Here is a 26599-nt window from a genome sequence, read left to right as displayed (position 1 = left end):
GGAAGTCAAAAGAAAGCTGGAGTAGCCATACTTATATCAGACAAACTAGACTTTAAATTAAAGGATGTAACAAGAGACGAAGAAGGGCATTATATAATAATTACAGGGTCTATCCATCAGGAAGAGCTAACAATTATAAATGTCTATGCATCGAATTCAGTAGCCACCAAGTATATAAAACAATCACAAATATAAGCAACAGTATTGATAAGAATGTGGTGATTACAGGAGACTTTAATACTCCACTTATAGCAATGGATAGAACATCTAGACAGAGAATAAAGAAACAAGGGCCCTGAATGATAAATTGGATCAGATGAACTTGACAAATAAATTTAGAACTCTGCATCCCAAAGCACCAGAATATACTTTCTTCTTGAGTGCACATGGAACATTCTCCAAGATAGATCACATACTGTGTCACAAAACAGCCCTTCATAAGTATACAAGAATTGAGATTGTACCATGCACACTTTCAGACCACAATGCTATGTAACTTGAAATCAACTACAGGAAAAAGTCTGGAAAACCTCCAAAAGCATGGAGGTTAAAGAACATCCTACTAAAGAATGAGTAGGTCAACCAGGCAATTAGAGAAGAAATGTAAAAATATACGGAAACAAATGAAAATGAAAATACAACAATCCAAATGCTTTGGGATGCAGCAAAGGCAGTCCTGAGAGGAAAATACATTGCAATCCAGGCCTATCTCAAGAAACAAGAAAAATCCCAAATACAAAATCTAACAGCATACCTAAAGGAAATAGAAGTAGAACAGCAAAGACACCCCAAACCCAGCAGAAGAAAAGAAATAATAAAGATCAGAGCAGAAATAAACAATATAGAATCTAAAAAAACAGTAGAGCAGATCAATGAAACTAAGAGTTGGTTTTTTGAAAAAATAAACAAAATTGATAACCCTCTAGCCAGGCTTCTCAAAAAGGAAAGGGAGATGACCCAAATAGATAAAATCATGAATGAAAATGGAATTATTACAACCAATCTCTCAGAAATACAAGCAATTATCAGGGAATACTATGAAAAATTATATGCCAATAAACTGGACAACCTGGAAGAAATGGACAAATTCCTAAGCACCCACACACTTCCAAAACTCAAACAGGAAGAAATACAAAATTTGAGCAGACCCATAACCAGCAAAGAAATTGAATCAGTTATCAAAAATCTCCCAACAAATAAGAGTCCAGGACCAGATGGCTTCCCTGGGGAATTCTACCAGACACTTAAAGCAGAGATAATACCTATCCTTCTCAAGCTATTCCAAGAAATAGAAAGGGAAGGAAAACTTCCGAACTCATTCTATGAAGCCAGCATTACTCTGATTCCCAAACCAGACAAAGACCCAGAAAAAAAGAGAACTACAGGCCAATATCCCTGATGAATATGGATGTAAAAATTCTCAACAAGATACTAGCAAATCAGATTCAACAGCATATAAAAAGAATTATTCACCATGATCAAATGGGATTCATTCCTGGGCTGCAGGGCTGGTTCAATATTCACAAATCAATCAATGTGATACATCACATTAATAAAGGAAAAGATAAGAACCATATGATCCTGTCAATCGATACAGAAAAAGCATTTGACAAAATTCAACATCCCTTCTTAATAAAAACTCTCGAGAGAGTCGGGATAGAAGGAACATACTTAAACATCATAAAAGCCATTTATGAAAAGCCCACAGCTAATATCATCCTTAATGGGGAAAAACTGAGAACTTTCCCCCTGAGATCAGGAACACGACAGGGATATCCACTCTCACCACTGTTATTTAACATAGTGTTGGAAGTTCTAGCATCAGACAACAAAAGGAAATCAAAGGCATCACAATTGGCAAAGATGAAGTCAAGATTTAACTTTTTGGAGATGACATGATACTATACGTGGAAAACCCGATAGACTCCACCAAAAGTCTGCTAGAACTGATGCATTAATTCAGCAAAGTCTCAGGATACAAAATCAATGTACAGAAATCAGTTGCATTCTTATACACTAACAATGAAGGAACAGAAAGACAAATAAAGAAACTGATCCCATTCACAATTGGACCAAGAATCATAAAATACCTAGGAATAAACCTAACCAAAGATGTAAAAGATCTGTATACTGAAAACTATAGAAAACTTATGAAGGAAATTGAAGAAGATACAAAGAAATGGAAAAACATTCCATGTTCATGGATTGGAAGAATATCAATGCAATGCCAATCAAAATTGCACCAGCATTCTTCTCAAAGCTAGAACAAGCAATCCTAAAATTTGTATGGAACCACAAAAGACCCCGAATAGCCAAAGTAATATTGAAGAAGAAAACCAAAGTGGGAGGCATCACAATCCCAGACTTTAGCCTCTACTACAAAGCTGTAATCAGCATGGTATTAGCACAAAAGCAGACACATAGACTAATGGAATAGAATAGAAACTCCAGAATTGGACCCACAAAAGTATGGCCAACTAATCTTTGACAAAGCAGGAAAGAATATCCAATGGAAAAAAAGACAGTCTCTTTAACAAATGGTGCTGGGAGAACTGGACAGCAACATGCAGAAGAATGAAACTAGACCACTTTCTGACACTATTCACAAAAATAAACTCAAAATGGATGAAGGACCTGAATGTGAGACAGGAAACCATCAAAACCCCAGAGGAGAAAGCAGGAAAAAACCTCTCTGACCTCAGCCGCAGCAATTTCTTACTTGACACATCTCCAAAGGCAAGGGAATTAAAAGCAAAAATGAACTATTGAGACCTCATCAAGATTAAAAGCTTCTGCACTGCAAAGGAAACAATCAACAAAACTAAAAGGCAACCGATGGAATGGGAAAAGTATGTGCAAATGACATATTGGACAAAGGGCTGGTATCCAAAATCTATAAAGAACTCACCAAACTCCACACCCAAAAAACAAATAATCGAGTGAAGAAATGGGCAGAAGACATGAATAGACACTTCTCTAAAGAATACATCCAGATGGCCAACAGGCACATGAAAGGATGCTCAATGTCACTCCTTATCAGGGAAATACAAATCAACACCACACTCAGATAATACCTCATGCCCGTCAGAGTGGCTAAAATGAACAAATCAGGAGACTATAGATGCTGGCAAGGATGTGGAGAAACAGGAACCCTCTTGCACTGCTGGTGAGAATGCACACTGGTGCAGCTGCTCTGGAAAACAGTGTGGAGGTTCCTCAAAAAATTAAAAATAGACCTACCCTATGACCCAGCAATAGCACTGCTGGGAATTTACCCAAAAGATACAGGAGTGCTAATGCATAGGGGCACTTGTACCTCAATGTTTATAGCAGCACTTTCAACAATAGCCAAATTGTGGAAAGAGCCTAAATGTTCATCAAATGACAAATGGATAAAGAAAGTTGTGGTTTATATATACAATGGGATACTACTTGGCAATGAGAAAGAATGAAATCTGGCCTTTTGTAGCAACATGGATGGAACTGGAGAGTGTTATGCTAAGTGAAATAAGTCAGGCAAAGGGGCGCCTGGGTGGCTTAGCCAGTTAAGCGTCTGACTTCGGCTCAGGTCATGATCTCACAGTTTGTGAGTTCAAGCCCCACATCGGGCTCTGTGCTGACAGCTCAGTGCCTGGAGCCTGCTTGGGATTCTGTGTCTCCCTCTCTCTCTGCCTTTCCCCTACTTGTGCGCTCTCTCTCTCTCTCTCTCTCTCTCTCTCTCTCAAAAATAAAATGTGAAAAAAAGAAAAAATAAAGAAATAAGTCAGGTAGAGAAAGACAGATACCATATGTTTTCACTCATCTGGATCCTGAGAAACTCAACAGAAGACCGGGGGGAGGAGAAGGGGGGAAAAAGTTACAGAGAGGGAAGGAGGCAAACCATAAGAGACTCTTAAATACTGAGAATAAACTGAGGGTGGATGGGGGGTTGGGGGGAGGGGAAAGTGAGTGATGGGCATTGAGGAGGGCACCTGTTGGGATGAGCATGGGTGTTGTATGGAAACCAATTTGACAATAAATTTCATATTAGAAATAAAAAAGCTTAGATATATTGATCTTATATTAAGAGGTCTTGTTAAGTTTAATCACTAATTATAGTTGTTTCTCAGTAGATTCATTTCTGTTTTCTGCATGTATCAAACTATCTACAAATAATTACAGTTTTATTCCTTCCTTTATAATCCTTCTATCTTTTGTTTATTGTTCTTGCCTTACTGTACTACCTAGGACCTTGAGTACATTGTGAAAAAACAGGGCTCATAGTGAATATTCTCATTTACAATCTCAGATAAATAGTTTACAGTGTTTCATCCTGAAGTACACATTCCCTCTAGTTCTAGTGTTCTGGAACTTTTGTATTTATTATGTTGGATGTTGAATGTGATTAATATATTTTTCTGCATCTACTGAGATCATCCTTTCACCTAGCTTTTATTAGTCTGGTGAAAGACAGTGCTTGAGAGTCTAATGTAAAAGCACACTGCATTGGTCATAATGTATTATCCTTTTCATAGATTGTGAATTCTCTCTCTCTCTCTCTCTCTCTCACACACACACACACACACACACACACACACACACACACCATCTGTCTACCTTTCTGATATATTTTAGGACTTTGGTATCTGTGTTTCCATGTGCCATTAGTCTGGAGATTTCCTTTATGTTATGTTCTTGTCATGTTCATGTGCAAGGCAATTCCTACAACAAATTGAGAGGTGCAAGAATTTCCTTCTCTTTCATTTTATTTTCTGTCAGAATTTTCCCAACAGTCATACAAATGATAATAATCTTATTCAGATTCTTGTTTCTTAATTGCATAGTAGAAATCAGCAGTAAAGTTATCTGGGTCTAATGCTGTCATTGTGAGAAGGGTTCTAATTTAGGTTGGACTTCGGTTTAAAAATTTTTTTTTAGTATTTCTTTATTTTTGAGAGACAGAGGGAGACACAGAATCCAAAGCAGGCTCCAGGCTCTGAGCTGTCAGCACAGAGCCTGACACGGGGCTCGAACTCACGAACCGTGAGTGAGATCATGACCTGAACTGAAGTTCACACTCAACTAACTTTTTTACTTTGTGTCAGTTTGGGTAAAATGTATTTTTTCTAGAAATTTACAAATTGAACCCCAATTTTCAAATTTATTGGCCTAAAATTATTCGTTATATGCTCTTTTCCTTTTTAATGACTGCAATATTCAGATGTTTAACATATTACTTTCAGCTTTTATTTCCTTCCATTAAATGCACAAGAGTCATAATTTAAAGTAAGTTACTCTATAAACACGTTTAGTTGCATCTACCATTTTTAGTTTTCTTCATTTAGTTCAAAATTGTTTCTAACTTCCATTGATTTCTTTTTCTTTAGAATTCCTTTTGGATGAGTCTGCCAGTGACAAATTCTCTCAGCCTTGTCAGAAAGTGTGTTTATTTCACTTTTATTCTAAAAGAACGTGTTAACTGGCTATAAAAATCTAGGTTGATGCTTATTTTCTTTCAGCTCTTTAAAGATGTGTTTCCATGGTCTTGTCATTTTCTTTTTTGCTCTTGTTGCCTTTGGTCTCTTCCTTTATTACTCCTTTGAATGTAAGGTTTTCCTACCCTACCCCCACTATTAAACCTGACAACTCACTCTTTGTCCTTCTGCAGTTTTATCATGATAAGCTTAGGTGGGGATGCCAAATCCCCTGCTCGGGGTATGGTGTGTTCTTGAATTTTGGATTGGTGGCTTTTGCCAGTTTTGAAAAATTCACAGCTATTATCTCTTTAATTATAGCTTCCACTGGAAGTTTTAGAATGGTGAATACATATCTATGAGGCTTTCTCATTATATTTTATGTCTTCTGACCTTTCTTATCCTTTTTCCCACTCTTCCTTCATCTCTTACTGGTTCATGCTGAATATTTTCATATGGCTCATCTTTAAAAATTTAGTAACTTTCCTTTTCCTGCTAAATTCATTCCTGGGGTTATTGTATTTTTGTGTTCTAGAATTTCTATTTGGTTCTTTTTCACATCACCTCATTTTCTTATAGATCCCAGCTCTCAGGAAAGGTTTTTAAAAATCTTTCCTTTCTAGAAACAAGTTAAACATAGTTATTTTAATGACTACTTCTGATCATTCCGATTTTAGGTATCCTATGATTCTAATCTTAATTGTATTGACTCGTCTCCAAATATGCTATGGGGTATGTGTGTGCACATTCATGTGTTGGGCATTTGAAGAAAATAATTTGTAGACATGATTTAAAATCTTGGATGATATTATTTTCTTCCAGGGATTATTTTTTCTTTGCTTCTGCCAGGAACCTAATAAGACTAGCAAGTTGGGATCTCACATTTCCAAGACTGAAACTTTCTTGATTGCCCAGATGATTTGAAATTGTGCTGCCGCTGGTAGCAGGGCTGGCTTACATCTGGGTCACTCTTTTTTTTTTTTAATTATTTATTTAAAAAAATTTTTTAATGTTTATTATTTGAGAAAGAGACAGAGAGCAAGAAGGAGAGGGGCAGAGAGAGAGGGAGACACAGAATTGGAAGCAGGCTCCAGGCTCTGAGCTTCCATCACAGAGTCCAAAGTGGGGCTCAAACCCAAAGACCATGAGATCATGACCTGGGAAAAGTTAGCCACCTAAACGACTGAGCCACCCAGGCGCCCCTGGGTCACTCTTTTTTGAACGGTATCACCTTCTCATATTTTTGCATGCCCACCCAGGTATGGAGATTTAGAAAGTGCTCTACTATTTGAAACCTAGGTTTTATTGTTTTAGCCCCATCTGCCTCTCCAAGATACAAATACCCTCAGCAGAAAAGCAGCCCCAAATGCTAGGCTCCTCTCTGGATTTCTAGCTGCTCTTGGATCTTGACCTTATTATATTCCCTTGCTGCTTTGTTACCTTTTAGCAGATGTTTGTGTATATTCTATACAATTTTTTCCTAGTTGAACACTGTGGGATATTTAATTCAAATTATTTTGTATGGTAGGAATAAAAGCAGAAGTCATACCTTTTCTTTTCTCTTTTGGTGGTCTGAAAATATCCTGCCCTACAGGTTGTATTCTTTAATTACTGTTTAAACTAATTTATCATTACCTGAACATTTCCATAATTTATCATCTTTAAAGTATAATTGAAATCACAGGGAAAATAATGAATCTACATATTGGCACAAGTAATGGATACTCATAGTCTCCACTGCTCACCATTTGTGATAAATTGGAGGTAGCGGAACATACTGAAATGTCTCTTGTATCATCAGAGAAGTATTAAATCTAGAATGAGCACAATTTAGAGCTGTTTTTGCTAGTGTATTTCCTAGCCATTACTTTGCATTATTCTAAGAAAAACCTTAGGATATAATTAAGGTGCTTTCCACAATAGTATTTCGGATACAGGAAAAGTGAGGCACAATAGAATGATGTGTCCAAGTCCACAGAGTAAGTTTAGTGACTAAGTTCCTAGGGAGCGAGCTTAAATTATTTAAGACATTTCCATTGACAGTAAAAAACAACATGGCAGACAATCCATACATTATTCTTAGGAAACTGAAAGTTGTCTTTTTATACTTTGATTTGGTGGTGAACATGTCTAGTGCTTAGGACAAGTGACTAAAAAATATATATATATTCTTTTTTGGTAGGGGGGCTGAGACATAATTTTCACCTTACCAGTCTTTTCTTTTCAAAGCACATTTTAGAAAGTTCTGTGTAAAGCTCCAGACAAGCATTTTCTTTAGAGGGGGAGGCATTATCTGCCACCTGACTTTCTCTTGATTCCAGATTATTTATGGGAGGCTCTAGTAGGGGAAACAATATTTGCCTAGTGACAGGGTTGCAAAATGGTAATAGGTCAGTGCATTGGGGTCTGGGAAGGGCATGGCATGGATGGCAGGTATCTATCCCCTAAATGACCTGACCACAAGAAAGTGAAGGAGAGCTCCCAAGATGGCTTCCATAGCACTGTCTTTCCTTATTTACCATTAAATGAGGGAAGAGGAAAAAGAAGGGGCACATTACATAGAATTGGGCTGAGGGTCTAATTTTACCAACACTATTGAGACAAGTGGGCCTAATGGGATATTTTAATTCTGTTAATGTTGTTTCCTTAGCTCCTCTCCTTTCTTCCCTCCATTGTTTTTGGATTTTACTTTAATAAAGAAGATATAGTCTCCATTGCTCATCACTTAGGATAAGTTAGAAGGAATAAACCATACTGGGGCACCTGGGTGGCTCAGTCAGTTAAGTATCCGACTTCCGCCCAGATCATGATCTCGTGGTTCACAAGTTCGAGCCCCATGTCAGGCTCTGTGCTGACAGCTCTGAGACTGGAGCCTGCTTCTTGGATTCTGTGTCTCCCTCTCTCTTTGCCCTTCCCCTGTTTGTTCTCTGTCTCTGTCGATCTCAAAAATAAATGAAACATTAAACAAATAAAAAAAAACATACTGCAGTGTCTTTTGGAAAACTGTTAACACCAAAAGAAGCACAATTTAGAACTGCCTTTTCTAGTGTGCCCTCATTGGTTGAGCACTTAACTTGATAGATGCCTGGAGTGTCAAAATAATGGAGGACTTATTATGTAAGAGGTGGCTTAGGGACATGTTAGGGAAAGAATGGAATGAACTGTATAAACATTAGTTATGACAACATGATAGGTTGAAGATTACTAATATGAATGTTTAGAGCCTTCCTTCATATTAACCTCCCACAACCTCTAGGAGATTCTTTTTCTACCCTCCTCCTTTCTGGCAGAGACAAAGACAAAATGAGAAAAATGAAAAGAGAACACCACACAGAGTAAAGAGAATTAAGCATTGAAAGGAAAAAGAAAAAAAAAAAACAACAAGTCTTGGGAGTCGGTAAAATTTTTTGGAAAGTTTTTGCAAGAGTATGCATATTGATGTGTGATACATTATCCATTTCTGGAGATGCGGATCCTGGGGATGGTGATGATGATGGGCTTTGTTCTATTATCATTTTCCAAGATGCAACTAAAACAAAGTTATTATTGGCATTTGGATTACACTTTTCTGAAAAGAACTCTGTGCTGAGGGTTCATGTCATTCAAGGATTCATGAGAGTTAACAATTAACCATGGGACATGAGTCATTTTTACTATCACTTGAACTAAATCTCAGTGGAAGAGTCCTGTAGATACTTTAGTCATCAATGGCCTGTAGAAATATTTTGCCTGAACTATTGGGCACATGTAAGAGACAGGTGGATCTTGGTAAAATATTACAAAAATAATCTACTAAAGCTAAAACCCATTTTGAAGCCATGGGGTATAGACTGTCTCAGAATTTGTATAAAGGGAAGTTTTTCAAGTATAACTAGATGGTCATCTTTTTGGGCTGTGGCAAAATAAACCACTTAATAGGACATCAGGTTTGATTATTTCTAAAATTGCTATAAATCTATGGTTTCTCATTCACAATTTAGACCATAGTGATTTTATTTATATTTAATCTAAAACATAGAGTCTTTAATTCCTTACTACTGAAATCTGGTTCTGTAAAGGTAGTCTTCACAGAATAAGAGGAGAGGCAGCACAATCCTCTAGAAACATGAAGTGCAGAAGAAGAAAAAACAAACTAAAATCTCTTTCCCAGCTGTGTTTAAAATGATGACTTTTTTTTTATAAAGAGCTTTGAATATGCTAACGTGTCATTAGCCTTAAAGAATCTTCTCTTGTACTTCCATGGTAAAGAAAAATTTTGATTGTATTAATTTGGCAATGAGTGTTGGTAAACACATTCATCGGTCCTAATCATACCTCCACATGGGGATTGCCTGGTAGGTTTAGGATTGAACTGCCAAGGAACTGACATTAAAACCCTCCTCTCTCCTGAGAAAACATGAGAATACTATGATCGGTTTTCTGGCCTTTCTCATCAGAGGCTGCTAGGCTGAGAGCAGACCCTCTCTGAGAAGGAGGAGAATTTGTCCAAACTGGTGGGGTATGTTTTAAAAGGCACGATTCAGTGACCAGAACAGGTGCTAAATAAGCAAACCTGTCCTTTCTCGTCCACCTCGACTGTCCATGATTATGATATAAGTGTGGTCCAGTGGCTGGAATTATGGTGATTTTTCAAAAATGCCAGTGTCAAAATTTTGCCTCGACAGTATATCTGTAACTACTAATAATGCTGTTTTGGGCTGACTCAGTTGCTTTGAAATTGCATGGCTCTGTTATGAGTAATGAGAGGCAACCAATTATCTATAAAATAACGGCATGCACAGAGGAGAGTTTGATGAATTACAAATGAACTCTGCTGACACAACAGGGTGTGGAAACCTTCTCTGCTCTTCCTATCAGAGTTAGGGGTGATGCTTGCAGACTTTACAAGCAACTAGCCCACTCAGTTCTAACATGGGGTGGGAGCCTTCCCTCACTAGGACACATGGCATTGCTTTACAATTAAGTAGGAAGCTCAACACGGGTGTATAAAGGCAGCACACCCAGGTACTAAACACCTATGTAAAGAATTATTATGTTCCAGGAAATATGCAGTTAGATAAGGGATATGGATGCACTGTAATCTGATGTGATTCAGAACACAGACCAAAAGAGCCATCACAAAGCCCCATCTCGGAACTCAGCCCAGTATGTGGGGAGCCACTGAATAAATTCACCTAAGCAGAAGGCAGATGTTGAATTCCTGGAACCAAGGGATTCCCACCCTCATCAGGGATCTGTCAGGTGGAGGAGCTTCATTCAGCAACATCATTGGGCTGTTGTCTCTTCCATGCCTGATGAAGGCAATGTCTGTTTTTCACTATTGCTTAAGAAATTGCAATTCAAAGTCATTTTCTGCTAGGAAAAGGATACAGAGAGTAGTCAAAACACCAAAACATCCTGCAGGATTACATGGGAAGATCAAGAGAATTCTATATATCTAAGCGAATGTTGATGCCCTGATGGCTTCAAGAGGCTGAGTAAAGAGTTCATAGTTTGAGGATGTTTATCTCTGTGGTCCTATGGCAGTCTTGTCATGCTTGAGGATTAATGGGGGTTTATACGTAAAGAAGATACAAAACAGGGGTTTCTACTTACTGAGAGGTTGCTAGTATTTCCACACCAAACATTCAGGAGAGAGTAGGTTTTTTGGTTTTTGTTTTGTTTTGTTTTGTTTTGTTTTGTTTTTGTGTATTATAGTCCCTTCCCCATATTGGGCATCTCTGGGTACAGGTTTGCACACTGGTTTTTAAGATAGACTAATGGCAAACACAGTGTGAAGGCCAAGCCCTAGGAGTTGGTCTCCCAGGAGAAGCAGTGATTTCAGATAGATCCCATCAGCCTAGAGACTAAGCATGCCTGTCAGGAGCAGTAGGCATGATGTGGGGCTTGCCGCCCAGTGTCCTCCAGCCAAGTACAAGAGACTGGGCTCTTATCCCTAGGGAAGCTGACTCTGGTTCCCCCCAGGTGCCTTATCTTCTCCACATACCTGGTGAGAGACATGGGGAGCATTAACTTAGGGGGATTGCTACAGGTCTGGAGTCAGCTTGCTCTGGGTTTGAATTCTGACCTCCATTGCCGTCTTCCAAAGACAGGTATCATTTGTCTGTTTATGATAATTTTATATGATCTTCACTGAATCTCACTATTAATAAATTATTCCCTTTTAATTCTTTTAAATAAGTCAAATAGAGAGTCTTTGTTCAGTGCTGGAATGGAATGCCTCTGTAACAATGGCTAGCCTCTCTTTTTAGCAAAGAGAGAATGAATCTCACTCCCAATGTCTATAGGCAAGCAACTATGCCAAGCTGGAATTCATCAGCATTGTTTTTCTTTCATATTTATTTTTATTCTTAATTTCTAATTGCAAATAATACTTGTTTTTCATTGACGTTAACATAGAACGTTTAAAAGTGAATCAGGTAAATAATGAGTAAACAATACCCTGGTACAGAGAGAGAGAGAAAGAGAGAGAGAAAGGCATGATGACATAGGAATAAGAGAGATTTGGGAAACACTGTATTTGCCCAAGGTCATATTACTTAGGTACTTGGTCACATGGTGGAGTGAAGAGGACAGGTGCCTAGATAAGAATTAGTTCAGTCTGGAAAAACTTGCAAGCAAGGAGAGTTGGAATGCAGGGGCCGTGTTGGCTGGGAAAGTGAGCTCTTTTAGCAAGATAGGCAGTCCAGAGACTAAGAGAATGGTCTTTGGGGTTTGAGTGTCTGGGTTCTATCTCAACTCTGTCACTTGGAACTATTTACCTTGTAATAACACTTAACATCATTGAGATTCAGTTTTCTTATTATCTGCAAGATGGGATAATAGAACCTGTATCTTAGAAACTTGGAAATGTTGGCTATTATTATCCTTTCCAGGGCTGAACCCTAGCCTACCTGCCTTTGTGCATGTTTTGAATTGCGCAGTCTTCCCAGGTGAGCAACATGAGTGTCTCCATACTGGCTCTGCCTAAGACCGACTTGCTGCTGAGGGTGTAATGGGGAAACCTTGGAGAGGTCAAGCTTATCTGAATTTCACATAAACAATGAATAATTTTTTTAGGTCTAGGTATATTCAAATATTGCATGACAGCCCTATTTATTAATGAAATTTCAGAAGTTCTATGAATCCCTTAACATTACATAAACATTTGGTATGCAGATGCATTTTGAAAAGGAAGGAGAGTGGGTATCAAACCTTTGCCTCTAAGGGGAAATATATATTATCCCTTTATACTGCAGGAGATGATGGTGCTCTTGGTGAAATCTTAGGACCCTATGCTTAAGTCCCTAGCCTCCAAGTTACTAGTTGAGCTATTTGGCAACCCACATCATCATCGCTCCTTTTCTCTGTTCCTACCTCTGATGGCTGAGAAAACTGAAGGTGATTTGTTTGGTCTGTAACCAAAGGCCTTTAAAGAGTGATATTAATGCTAATTAATTTAAAAAACCCACAGGCATTGTGGCAATAGTTTGTACAGCAAGCTGGGATGAATGTCTTTCTGGCAAGACTTCCAAGGCAAGTTGATTCACCCAGAAGACAGGAGATGTTAGGCCTCAAGGCATGACAGAAGCAAAAACTGGTGAAGCAAAGCATACAGGAAACTTGGGTAGTAAGTTTAAATCCTCTTAAAATGTCTAGAAAATGCATTCTAACACAGAGTCCTACAATTCAGCAAGCCTCAGGAAAAGTCTAGAGCTTTCTTGCCTTGATCTGGAAGTCCCTATTACATAAGAAACTGGAAGAAAAAAAGAAAAGATCAGCTTAGTAAGTTGAGTCTGAAGAACAGCAACCCCATTTGAATGGGACATCCCACAATGACACACTGGCTTTCAGAAGAGGAACAGAAGGAGATCTGCAGCCATGCCTATGGGTCTGTGTTCTTAGGTAGACTGGCTTGATCCAGAGGAAGGAAGGAAGGAAGAAGGGAAGAAGGAAGAAATGAGAAGGTGAACAGTAGAAAAGTTTAGAAATAAATGATCAAAGACAGCTTTTGCTAGCACTACACTATATCCCTTCAGGCAATTGAATGGAATGTAGCTGACAAGCCAATGACATTCTCCAGTTTCATTCTCCAATGCAATAAGTGTTCTAGAATGCAAGTGCCTGAGCACTAGGACATGCATGAACAATAATGGGGGAGACATAGTTGATACTTGGTCTTCAAGTAATTGGAATACTTTAAAAAGGAGGCAGGGGAAAGAATGCCCAAGAAATGCACAAATACTAAAAACTAACTATAAAAGACTCCTATTTCAAAGGGAAAATGGAATACAATGAACATATTTTCTACCTAAAAATCATGACCACTAAGCAGTGGATATAATTTTATATAATTCTGTTGCTACCAGTATTCACTAATTGTGTTTTTAATTTGTGTCTGATCTACTTCAACAGCTTATAGTATAAACACAAGACCAGATGAAGCAGATAATTCCCAAAAGGAAAAAAACTATTTAGGAGAGAGACACTTTATCTGAGGACCATGGAAGGAGTTTTGTTTGTTTTGTTTTGTTTTTGCAGGGTTGACAGATAAAATATAGGTGGTATTTTTTAGTCTAGAGATGCCCCAATATTTCATGGCAACCCCATTTATTAGTACATTTCAGAAGATCCATAAGCTCCTGGATATTCTATAAATATTTGGTGCAGATATGCATTTTAAAAAGGAAACTGGTTACAGCTTTCCACCAGAATCTTAAATCTGTCATCTCTCAACAGTTCAACATCATTATTGCAAAGAGATAATTCTATCACGTCTGCCCTTTCCCTGTGGCCTTGAGCTTCCCAGCAGCCAAAACTAAAGGGAATTTACAAAAGCAATTTACCAAATAGCAGCTGAAGAGAAGAGGCCCAAGTGGAAGAAAGACTGATCTGGTCAGAAGATAGTGAGTCAGCTGGCTCACAAACCCCTTCCAACCTATGTAGAAATCTGAGACTAGAGCTCTCAGTGGGTATTAACTTTTTAAAGGATCAGGTATGCATTACAAAAGATCTTGGTCTGCCTGGCAGGATTGAACTGGAGAAGGGCAGGATGGTGACCCAGGTGGGCTAGGGGAAGGTGGCTGGAAGGAAGTGAGCTGATAGTTATGTAGAAGGTGACATGGAGGCAGGGAGGAAGAGGAAACCCAGAGGTAGGAATCCCTGCCTCAAGGGTCAGGGTTTTTTTCCGCTCAGGCTTTTATATCTTTTGAATTCCTCTGTACCTATTTTTATGTGTCCCCATCCTGGGCAGGGAGTCTCCTTCCAAGGCCCCATGGAAGCTGTGAGTGATGATGAAAGCACAGTCTTTACCTGCAAAGTCACTGAAAGTAGACCCTTAGTGCTGCAGCTTCTGATGCCATTTCCTCCTCAGATCTCCACAAGGTTGGGGAGTCCTCTTCCTCTTTGTCATGTTTCTGGAGCTTTGGAGAAAACAATGGAATAGGCTTATTAATAATGGGTCCTTGGGATCTCTGAACAAGTGTTTTACGGATGGCTAAACAGAATTTGCAAATCAGAGGCTGAAAGGTGTATGTCCTTTAATTGTATTGGTTGCCAAAATTTGAAAATGGGTAGGTGTCATGTAAGTGTCCACATTTCTGGCTTTGGTGATAACATAACCAGATCAGGCTATGCTGTGGCCTGTTCGATGCCTTGTCTTGTCTGCTGGAGGCTGTAAGTGGGAGGTCACAGACTGGGGAGCTTCCTCCCATTTACAGTAATCCCCAGTACTCTCTGATCTTATGCTTGGCTGGCATCATTCATGTATTTTACTCACCATTCAATGAAGAAACTGTTTTACACCTACCCATGATCATTCTCCTAAAGTGGCCTATGGTTTCCCTACTATTCTCTTTGGCTTAGTCTCTCTTATATGAGCTCGGGGCGGTTTTGTTCAGTGAAGCAAAATAGCCCAAGCAAATCTGTGATAACAGTACAAGAGCCATGAGTACTGAGTAAGAAATAAGAGCATATCCATTAAAAGAGGCTTTAGCAGGCAAACAGTTAAAAAAAATTAGAAAACATCAAGAAATTAACAATTGATCTAAGTCAATTAAATCATTTAAAAATCCTCTTCAAATACACATATTTATTTTTATTTTTATTTATTTTTTTTTTTAAATTTTTTTTTCAACGTTTTTTATTTATTTTTGGGACAGAGAGAGACAGAGCATGAACGGGGGAGGGGCAGAGAGAGAGGGAGACACAGAATCGGAAACAGGCTCCAGGCTCCGAGCCATCAGCCCAGAGCCGGACGCGGGGCTCGAACTCACGGACTGCGAGATCGTGACCTGGCTGAAGTCGGACGCTTAACCGACTGCGCCACCCAGGCGCCCCCACATATTTATTTTTAAAAACATCTTGTATATGTCTCAGATTTGCATATAGAGTAAATAAAATTTCCATTCTACCAGAGATGTTCTCAGAGCTCTTCATTAGAAGAGCTCAATTTTCCCCCTTAATCTCCTATTGCAGTTCAGTTTTATTAACTAAATTTGTTATTCCTGTGTGTGGCTTTATCCATTGTAAAATGCTGAAGGTATAAATTCACAGGATGTGCAGTGTAGTATTTTGTAAGTCGTTTGAGTTAAATGTTTTAACAGTACCAATGATGGCCACTATTTATGATATGAACTGGTAGTTTCTTTGATGTGTATTATTTCATCCTGCACCATTTCATTTAATCTGAACATAATCCCTACACAAGGCAGGCACCGCTTAGCTCCATCTTTACCAAGGAAGAAATTGAGCTCTGAGGAAGTTCATTTGCTTGTCAAAGATCAGCCAGCTAGGCAGTGGCTGAGTTATTCCCAACAATTTTTGCCTTTTCATCTATCCTAGAGGAGCTGCCTGCCACCTGAGTGGCCAGTTCCACCCACCAGGCACAGTCCCCTCCCCAGCCAAAAGGCAGTCCTTTGGAAAGCATCTTGCTGCCTCAGCAAAAAGTCTCCCCACTAACATAGTGGAGTTTGCTATCTTGGGCCAAAATCACTGTAAATCTAACCCAGAGAGACCCCATTCCCCCCAACGTGGCCCCTTGGAGCAGATGGAGAAATTTCCCCAGTATTTCTGAGCAAACTTTGACACACAAAGCAAACCAGTGAAGGAATGATACCCAGGCTCTCCAGCTGAGCTATATTTCCACTTGGGGTAAGTTTGAGTCTAAATGAGGTTCATTAGCATATAACTGGGCCACAAATATGTTGATGGGGGTCATGGATCTTCTGTTCAGAATTTGGCTGCCAGCACTCTGGTTTTACATTTTGCCACATAGATTTAATTCTCCTTAGTGGAAGAAAACCACATTAAGAAGTCATTTCCCTCCTCGCAGAGGCAGATAGAACACCATCGCTACAGGCGAGTCAAACAGGATTGCTATTTTTCTACTCAAGAACTAATTTTCATTTTGATACTAGCTTTAGGTCTGTTATAAATCCATCTTGTAACAATTCAATAGGATGACAAAGAACAATATATACAGCCCAGAAAATATGGCCTTCCCACTTCTGGTGCTGCCATTGAAAAGACACAGAAACCCAGCATTAAGTGGCTTCATCACCACAGATCATACCAGATGAATCCAAATAATTTAGAGCCTGTGAACGTTAATTCCTCCCTGGTTATTAGGAGACCGTCTGTTATTGTCATATGCCTTACAGATGGCAACGTTGTGCCCACACTTCGAAGTTGTTTATGCGAGGTAGAGAAATAAATAAAACAAAAACTAATCATATTTGCAAAGCTCTGCTGTATATGGTTTTTAAAACTGAGAGGTTTCCCTCCTAAAAGCCCCAGATGGAAAAATGTGGCTTTCTTTAGAACAGTAGTGCTGGCTGCCCACTGGATTCACCTGGGGAACTTTAAAAAACACTATTGCTTGGGTCCACCCAGGGATTCTGATTTAATTTGTTTGGGGACAGCCTGGGTTTGGGGACTTTTTCAAACTTCTCAGTTAATTCTGAGGTGCACTTACTCCTTGAGAAGCAAGGCATTTGGGAGAAATGTGTATGTGTATAGATAGAGCCCATGCACATAGAGAAATAATACATTTCCCTTTAAGACCATTGCTTGTCACCCTGTCAATAGAAGAGAGGCTGTTGTTTGCAAACCCTGTTCTACAACTGCTTTTCTTCTCTACAGAAATAGGGAGTCCAGGAATGATCCTGATGAGCAAGACCTGCGTCTTCAAAAAGGCACCCAGGTGACTTAGAAATTAAACGTGGTGTAGTTTGGGGTACATTTCTTCCTTCCTGAGGCAACCCAGGAACCTGGCGGCTGCAAGCCATTGCAGGCTGGGAGAGGTAAGCTCTAGTGACCTCAAACAGTGGTTTATGCAGAAGGCACTACATGCCAGAAGGAAGCTTTATTGGGGGAGGGGAGAACTTCAGATGAACCTTCCAGATTAATTTAGGCTGTCCACAGGGAAAGGCACTGACTGCTTACTAATGCACATGGTATTTATTCTGTCCCCACAATGCTAAGGGCTGGCCCTGGCACTAGAACACTGAAACAGACCCATTTATTGTCATTATGGGATACTCAGAATAGGCACCAAATGGTTAATTATAAATGGTGTGGGGGGGGGATTTACAAATGGAACAGACCCTTTTGCTGCCCATATGAAGGGTACCCAGGTAGGGAGAATAGGCACCAAATGATTTATTACAAATAAGGAGGAGGCATTTCCAAATGGGAGGGCTGCTGCTGGGAGGGCCTGACCTGCTTTGAAAGGCTTTTGAGTTTCAACTTGGTAAAGAAACAGAGTGCTATGATACAGAGTGATGGGGGAGAAGGGCTTATCTAAGGAACATCTAGCAACATCTCTCCAAGAAGATAAGGTTAGGCTCAGACTTTGACAATGAGAGGGCAAGCTCCTTAACCTCTTTGTGCCTAAGTTTCCCCCCACTGTAAAAAGGGAGCAGTAAGAGTTTTGAGTAGATGTACTTGGCACTTAGTAGTAATAAGTGGTACTTAGTGTTTGCTGCTGCTATTATTACTACTATCAGGCTGGATACACCATCCCCATCACAGTGGGGACAGAGAGGTTTTGTCCAGGAGTAAACTTGCCTTTCCTATCTTCATGGTTCCCCAATGACGTGTGTCTTTTTGGACCTTAAATACACTAAAAAGGATTAAGAGCTATGGTCAGAATTCGTATGGCCCAAACCAACGACTCTAGTGAGGCACTGAAGTCTGAGGAGAAAATTTAGCTCCTGCAGCTTTAAAAATGACCTATAATAATCCCTAACTCTCCAGGTTGTTAAGAGTAAAAAAGGTATCAATGGAGGCTCCTCACAGGTCAAGGTCAAGGTCTTAGAATAAAAGCATGTGGTAATGATCAAATGCAGTCAAAATTACCCTGAAATCAGGGCTGCCAGAGTTAGCAAATAAAAATACTAAATCAAATTAACTGAGTGTCCTGTATGTCTCATGTGATATTTGGGACATATTCTTACTAAAAAGTATTACTTATTTATCTAAAATTCAAACTTAACTGGGCTTCTCCTTATATTTTATCTGGTAACTCAGCCTGGGGGACCCCCTTTGAAAAAGAAAAACCAAAACACTGAAAGTTCTTGGTTCACATTTGGGTTGTTCCCACACCTGCCTTGCTATGAATCCAGGAAAAGACACAGGTTGTCCAAAGGAAGACCAAAATCAAAACTAGCATTTTGTTCACTCTAAGGCTTAGTATTGGATGAAATGAGGAGTACTCTTTAAACCTCACAGCTCAGTGGTTCTCAGGCGCACACTTTTCCACATTTTCACATCTCTGAAATCAAAGTGTGCTCCACAATCGACGGTGTGTCATAATTTAATTGGCAGTGTTTTTCTTTGTTAGTCGTACATGAAGGAACGGTGCTTCTTCCTGTTGACGGCGTCTGGGGTTCAATGCACTACAGTGCTCCGTGTTTCCTCCTGGTAATCATATCACACAAGTTAAATGGCCATGACAGTGCTCAACACCACAGCACATTCCTTACCTCCTCTCTAGGCAACAGTGAAACTGTTGAACAGTTAATACTGTTTTCACAGGCACTTGGTTCTTTAGGGGAAAGTGCTCACCAGAGTTAGAAAGTTTGCAAAAAAATTTGAGCCAAAAAATCTTTATTCACTCAACAGAGTAAAGTCTGTGATGGCTCTTGGAAGAGCATTCTATTTCCATATAAGTTTGAAAAGAGATAAAAAAAAAATGTATCTGTAGTCATTTCACTTTATCTGCCTGAAATGATTTTGGAGAAGGTAGTGTTAACAGGATTTCTGACTGAAGTAGTGATATGTGTCAATTTTGACATTCTGCTCCTTCCTGGGCATTGAGCGTGCTATCACAAGGTATGTGAGGTAAAGATCAATTCCCTGATGTAATGCTCAAACTGCCTTGGCTATTGACTTTTTTATAGCTCTGTAATGGAATACAGTAGGAAGAATGATTCACAATAATTTAAATGTTTTTCAGGATTTGGAACTAACCTGTAATAAAATGCCAAGTTGTCTTCAAAGGCTGGGGAAGGTGGGGGGAAACAATTTAATACCACTTCTTAAAGAAGCAAGTGCTGAATATAAACTTGAGTGTTGTTATAGAGTATGTTAATATATTTCATTGTTATTTTCTAAAACAACATAAAGAGCAGGAAGCTTAAACTATTTCTTACGGGTTGATGGTTCTATTCAGACAGGTGTTTGTATAGTCTTGAAAAGGAAATAATATCAATGAACACGGAAGTAAATCCATAATTTTCTTTTAGAACTAATTCTCTGCCTCTATTTTCAGTATAGCCAACAAGCCTTTGTTGAGCACATGATATATTCCAGGCACTGTTCTAGGCATTATGGGAACTGTCAAAATGAATAAGCCACAATCTGTGCCTCCTGGGGTCTTACCACCTCAAAGGGCAGACAGATTTATACATATGTAATATAAGTCAGTCTGGTATAAGAACTGGGCTAGAAGTTCCATCACAGTGTTCTCAGAATATCTGAGGCACAGAGTAATTCTTGCTAGGTGGGGCCTTTGGTTGACTTAAAAAATCAGGATTTCCACTGGGCTTAAAGCATGTGATTTCTGGGCAGTGGGAATGGCTTTAGCAAACACATGAGGTGCATGCCAGCTCTACTGCAACTCCTGCCATGGCTAGCTTCCTCAACTGCTGGCACCCCTCTTTCCTGAGGAGTTCTGACTTAGCTTTCCTCATAAGCCTGACCTTCTCTCAGAGTTGTCAGAGAACTGAAATTTAGTTGCCATTTTGAGAAGCCTTAACATTTCATTGTTTAAAGATGGGGAAAACATGGGGTGCCTGGGTGGCTCAGTCATTTGAGCATCTGACTTCGGCTCAGGTCATGATCTCATAGTTCATGGGTTCGAGACCTGCATCGGGCTTTGCGCTGACGGTGTGGAGACTGCTTCAGATTCTCTATCTCCCGCTCTCCATGCCCCCCCCCCCCCCGCCACTATCTTTCTCTCAAAAATAAATAAACATTAAAAAAAAAAAAGATGGGAAAGGTATCTCATTGGCCTAGAAGATGGCCTCCAGTCTATGGTTCAAAGCCACAAACAGCTTTGAATCCTGCTAAGAGAAAGTTACTCCATTTTCAATCTGATTAATCAAAAGTCTTAGTACTAGCATGTCCTTACTATGGTACCAGCATGACCTCTAGCAGAAAGAGAGGAGCCATCCAGACTCTAGCTAGAATGTAATAAGATTGTTTTGTTTACATCATATTGATTTTGAGGGTTATCTCCCATTTATGATGTCATCTCAAATTTCCTTTTAAACTAAATTTATTTAAGGTAAAGGGTCGAGTGAGAAAATAGATGAAGTAAAACAATGTCAGAAATAGAGGATTAAGCACAGCATTAACCTTGAAAGATGGTCCAGAGGTGGGAAGTATAGCTGAGGTGAGGAAAGTCACTGCAAGTATGAGGCTACAGCATGGGCCTTCTAGGATGTGGATGTAGTTGTTTCTATTGGGCTGAATCAAAGGAGGCTTCAGAATTTTTTTTTCTTTTTGGACAGACATTGAAAGTCAAAATAGTTTAAAATGATAAGAGCTCTGAAGAGCAACCAATGCATTGTGATGTGTGGGGATGGTAGAATGGTGGGGGAGGGGTCGTGGGGGGAAAGGCCTCACTGAAGAAATGATGGAGAAGCTGAGATGCTAACAATGTCTAGAAAGCCATGAATCGAGAGCAGGGAAAAAGGGTATTTCATGTAGAGGGAACGGAAGTGCACAGCATCAAGGGAAAAGGGATCTTGGTTGAGTCACTGACTAGAAAAGTAAGGGACATGGCAGATAATTTGCAGCCTGTGGGGATGGCTGAGAAATGGGAATTTTATTTTTGGTTCAGAAGAAGAAATTAAAGGAAAATTAAAAGCTTAGAATAATTTTTCATTGAGTGGCCTGGCTGGAGAATGAATTAGAGACTGCTACTGCAGCAGCTGGACCAGAAATCATGGGAGCTGGGCAGGCATAGACTGGACCAGAAGGGGGCCTGTCAGGCTGGAGGCGAGCTCAGCTGCCCCATAATCCAGTGTGCTGGTGACTTAGCTACAGTGTGTGCAGTTAGTGAGAGGGTCTCCATGCCTCCCTTCAGGCAGATCTTTCTTTGACAACTTCCTGCCAGGCACTTTATGTAAAGCACGCTTGGATGCTGGCTCCCCTGCTCAAGGCTGCTCTGAACCAGTATGAAAATCACTCCTGTACTGCCCAGTATGTGACTCTCTTCAGTTACCTGCTTCCCAAACTCCCTAAGCAAACTCCCTAAGATTTCCTGGACCATTTAGATTGACTTGAGTGATATTTCATAATTCTGGATGTTGTCTCACTCCATCACATACACACAGCCAGCATCCTTTGAGCACAAGTTTCCTCCCCAAACACTAAATACCATTTCTCTCGGTGCTGGTTATTGAGCAGTTAGTCACCCACTTTGGCCTCTCTTGGTGTCCTTATGAATCGCCTCTTGCTTTCATTTGATGCAAAATAATAAGTCTGTACTGCCAACCGTTGGTAGCTACTTCTTTCATAGAACCCTGAGGTTCTGCAAATATTTCTTTGTGCAAAAATATGTTAACTGCCTCCCCCCACCCTTTTTTTTTGAGAGAGAGCTAATGCACACAGAGTGGTGGGGGTAGAGAGAGAGAGGGAGAGAGGATCTTAAGCAGTCTCCACCACGCTTAGCATAGAGCACGACAAGGGGCTTGATCCCACCACCCTAAAATCAGACCTGAGATGAAATCAAGAGGTGACATGTAACCCTTTGAGCCACTCAGGCACTGCAACTGCCTCCCTTCTGAATCTCTGTGTGAGCTGGAGCCCTGAACTAATGGCTAGATTGTGAGACTTCTAAGTGCAACCAAGTGGCCTCTGGTTCCCTCTGTTCACTGTGAAGTTTCCAAAGTCCAAATCATTGCCCTTTATGGAGAGAAATCCAGGTAATGCACAAAGCATTTATCATTTGATTAGTTGTCTAAGCTTTGACTTAAGCCTAACTTGCTTGAGTTAAAGCAAAAAAAAATTTTAGTATTGCCAATGAGGCCAAAATGCTGAAATAAGCTCTTATATTAATTAATGATATCCTACTTTCAAGGAGTATAGAGTGTTGATGTTTAAGAATTTGTAACCCCCAAAAGTATTTATTAACTAGAAAATCACAGCACTGGAAAATAATTATGCCAAACCACTGTACTATAACAGAACCCAATTGCTTATCCAATTATACATTAAAGTATCACATTGTCAAGCCGATTGCCAAAGCAGCAAATGAGACTTTGCCAGCATCACAATTTGGACCAGCTATTACTCAATTGACTGTACTGTGAATGGTCCTCAGAGTATCCCATGAACCCTGTAAAACCTGTACAAACCAGGGTGGGTAATTCAGGTTTGGTGGAGTACATGGCTGCCATCATAAAATTGCTTTAATTGGCCAGACATTATAATTTGTAGTTTTCCATCAGAAGCTTGTTAGGAGCAATTCAGCAAAGGGAGGTTTCTGCTCCTGGTCTTATGCAGTTGATTTCAATGAAAATAACAAAGTAGTCACTTCCTGTCAGAGGCACAATCTTTGAGAAAGGTAAACCTAGACGGGGCTTCCTGGCTCTGCCATGCTGCCTCCTGGCCTGCCACCACTTAGAACTTTCTTACAACATGGCATCAGGGCAGGTGAGGAACAGGGCTCAGGGACTGGACCGTGAAGGGCTACGGGGGTGTTGATATGGGAGTCACTACATTCGAGAATCATCAGCAGAGAGTAAAATACAAACCTGAATTAATTTTAGGATTAAATTTTACAGCTAAAATTTTCTTCATAGTTTACCACATGAGCCTCATGTTTATAAGAGATGAGAGTGATCCCACCTAACAATCGGGCCAATCATTTCAGATGAAAATCCCATGATGGCAATAGTGATTACCTGGGCTGGGTAGAGCAATCAACTGTGCTAACCCAGCAGTCCTTGGTATTCCCATTATAATCCCTCAATAATAGTTAATTTGATAGAAAGTCTTCTGTCCAGTTCTCATATGTATGGTACAAATCACCAAATTACAGTAACATCCATTGGTGTATCCTTAATGGTTGCTGGGTCTGACACCCAGTATGTAGTCAAGAAGCATATGTTAAAGGTGCTTTCCCTCCCAACTTAGTGGCTGCACAAGTTCAACATTCCCATTTTCCAGATGAAACATCTGAGTCTCCAAGGCACTTAAATCACTCAACCAACATCACATGACTACTGAGGAACAGTAGTTGTCTGGATCAATATGGTTTATAGGCTCCTAGTACACTCATTGGATCCACTCTGTAAATTCTTTTTTTTTTTTTTTTTTTTATTATTTTATTTTTGGGACAGAGAGAGACAGAGCATGAACGGGGGAGGGGCAGAGAGAGAGGGAGACACAGAATCGGAAACAGGCTCCAGGCTCTGAGCCATCGGCCCAGAGCCTGACGTGGGGCTCGAACTCATGGACCGCGAGATCGTGACCTGGCTGAAGTCGGACGCTTAACCGACTGCGCCACCCAGGCACCCCTCACTCTGTAAATTCTTGAGAACTTTTCTTTGGTTAACATTTTTGAAAGCAGAGATGATAGAGCAGCACAGAGAAGAAAACAAGTTGCAAACAGAGATCTACCTCCCAGCTGAGATCAGGGTGGGCAGCCTCCTCTGAGGGGACAACTGCATCTCAGGCAAGTTTTCAGTAAATAATCACTGATCTCTGTCACCTCACCCCAGGCTCCATCGTAGCTGACTTTTACTGGCTTTTTAATGTTTAGGAAATTGGTGAAGCAACAGGGACTAGAGATTTCTACCAGTCTGATTTCCTCAGGCCTCCTGTTTTAGAAATGCACTCACTGAGAAATGAAATGAAACTGCTTCTGAAAGGGAGTTTCATGATGGAGCAAACTTCAGAAAAGGAAATGTTAATTCAAAAACCAATTTCCTCACCAGCCATATTCCACAGGCCTTCCCTACTCCCCTCCTCCCACCCCATGTCTTGGATACCGGTGTTTGAGCAAGAGTGTTCTCCTTTATTCCTAGAGTGATGTCAACTTGTGGTACTCAGAATGAGGAAAGAGAAAAGGCAAGGGGCCAGTTTCTCATTTCTTTTGAATCTCCTGAATGTTGCCATATTTGCTCCTGCTACAGTGTAGATTCTTCTTCCAAAGGCCCATTACAGAACCTTTAGAAACACAGCCCAGGCAAGAGAGCTCTCCTCGAGGAGAGTGGGGCATCTGTATTGTAAGAAGCACACCACCAGGCACACCCTATTGTAGATATGGCCTCAGAATCCTGCTCACCACAATCCAGGCAGCAACAACTAAGCCCTCAAAATAAAACCCATTTGGAGATGCTGAACTACGTGAGCTGTTGGCTGGGGGTTGCACAATCCAGGTGCCCCAAGCATTGGAAGCTTATTTCTTTACAGAACTCAAAATTCAATTATTCAACTAATAGTAGTAATGTCTGCCACATGGTATTACACTGTGCAATGGTGAGCAAGCTGGACAAGGTTTATTGCCCTCAGGAGGCTTACATTTGAGGAGAAAAGGCAGGCAATTGGCAACTATTCAAATCAAACCGATTACTACCATTCCAGAGAATAAGAGAAGTACATCAGACAACGCAGCCAGGGAAGGCTGCTCTGAGGAGGTGACAAGGAGGCTGAGAGGGTTCAGCAAGTACTCATACCCAGAGGAAGGGCAGAGGTATCCACATGGTCTGTGAACTGGCTGAAGGTCAGTGATGGGAGCAGAATGAGGAAGTACCCAAAGAGGCAGGCAAATCCCCTTCCTTCTCGTAGCAGAGACACAAGTACTAGAAGAGACAGGAATGGGATGATTCAGTCACATCATCTTTGTGGAGCATCTACTTTTTGCTGGTCTCAGAAGAATATGAATCAAGTGAAGATGTGGAAAGTTTAGACTCCAAGGGCTGAAGGAGGAGAGGCCAGCTGGAACAGCTGGGCCCAGCCTTGCTTGTGAGATAAGGTAATGCCACTTTGGGGCTTGAGTTTTGCTTCCTGGGCCTCTACCTCTCTTTAATACCACGCCATCCTGATAGGACATTTTCCACAGAAAAGCAAACGAGTGGCAAACTTTTTGCACAAGTGGTTACCACTGAGGAGCAGTGAGGACACAGGGTGACCTCACAAGCATCTTTCTGAATATTCACCATATGTTTGGTGGAGCTAAAAGAGCTACGCAACACCATCTGGCCAGGTGCCTTGCACCAGGACTCACATGTTGGCAGATGACAAATGACTAACATAAAATCTATATTCTAAGGGTACTCACCACTCCCTAGATTGCTCATGAATTTCTTCCTTTTACAAGATAATTGTTCTGCCTTTGGTTACAAAACCACACCCCCTGCTACACACCCATTGAATGTAACATGCTGTTACTCACAAACCCATTCACTTCTGATGGAACTATTCCAATGTCCTTCAAAGCTGGGCTGTTGCGAGTAGCACAAATAAATTAGGAGCCAACCTTTCCCCAATGCCTCTCTCTATTTCATTTAAATACCTTCTTTAATGAAGATATAAAGCCTTGGATGCAGCTGAAACGCTAAGTTTACCATGCGTGACAGCAGATCTTTGTCACAGAGGATTTCAAATGTCTTTTAAAACAAAACAAAACCAAAAACCAGAATACTTGAAAG

At 40.2% G+C, this 26599-nt stretch overlaps 1 protein-coding gene and 1 long non-coding RNA gene across 11 annotated transcripts in view; one reads left to right on the top strand and one right to left on the bottom strand.

Annotated features, from left to right (window-relative positions):
• Positions 1 to 26599, bottom strand: part of FHIT (fragile histidine triad diadenosine triphosphatase) — a 1415554-nt gene that overhangs the window by 14217 nt on the left and 1374738 nt on the right. For all 10 annotated transcript variants that reach the window (XM_058726336.1, XM_058726335.1, XM_058726337.1 and 7 more), the window contains one exon: positions 14745 to 14854. In XM_058726336.1, the coding sequence (XP_058582319.1) occupies positions 14753 to 14854 (102 nt within the window). In that variant the 3' untranslated portion in view covers positions 14745 to 14752. The remainder of the gene's footprint in view (positions 1 to 14744; positions 14855 to 26599) is intronic.
• LOC131509974 (uncharacterized) overlaps positions 17578 to 26599 on the top strand; it is a 36743-nt gene continuing 27721 nt past the window's right edge. Inside the window, exon 1 of the long non-coding RNA XR_009260837.1 lies at positions 17578 to 17734. This is a non-coding gene — a long non-coding RNA (uncharacterized LOC131509974). The remainder of the gene's footprint in view (positions 17735 to 26599) is intronic.

Source organism: Neofelis nebulosa, chromosome 4 (assembly GCF_028018385.1).
Source record: "Neofelis nebulosa isolate mNeoNeb1 chromosome 4, mNeoNeb1.pri, whole genome shotgun sequence".
In the NCBI taxonomy this organism is placed as follows: Eukaryota; Metazoa; Chordata; class Mammalia; order Carnivora; family Felidae; genus Neofelis; species Neofelis nebulosa.
Note: the sequence above shows the minus strand (reverse complement) of the source record. Positions and strands in the feature narration are given on the sequence as shown.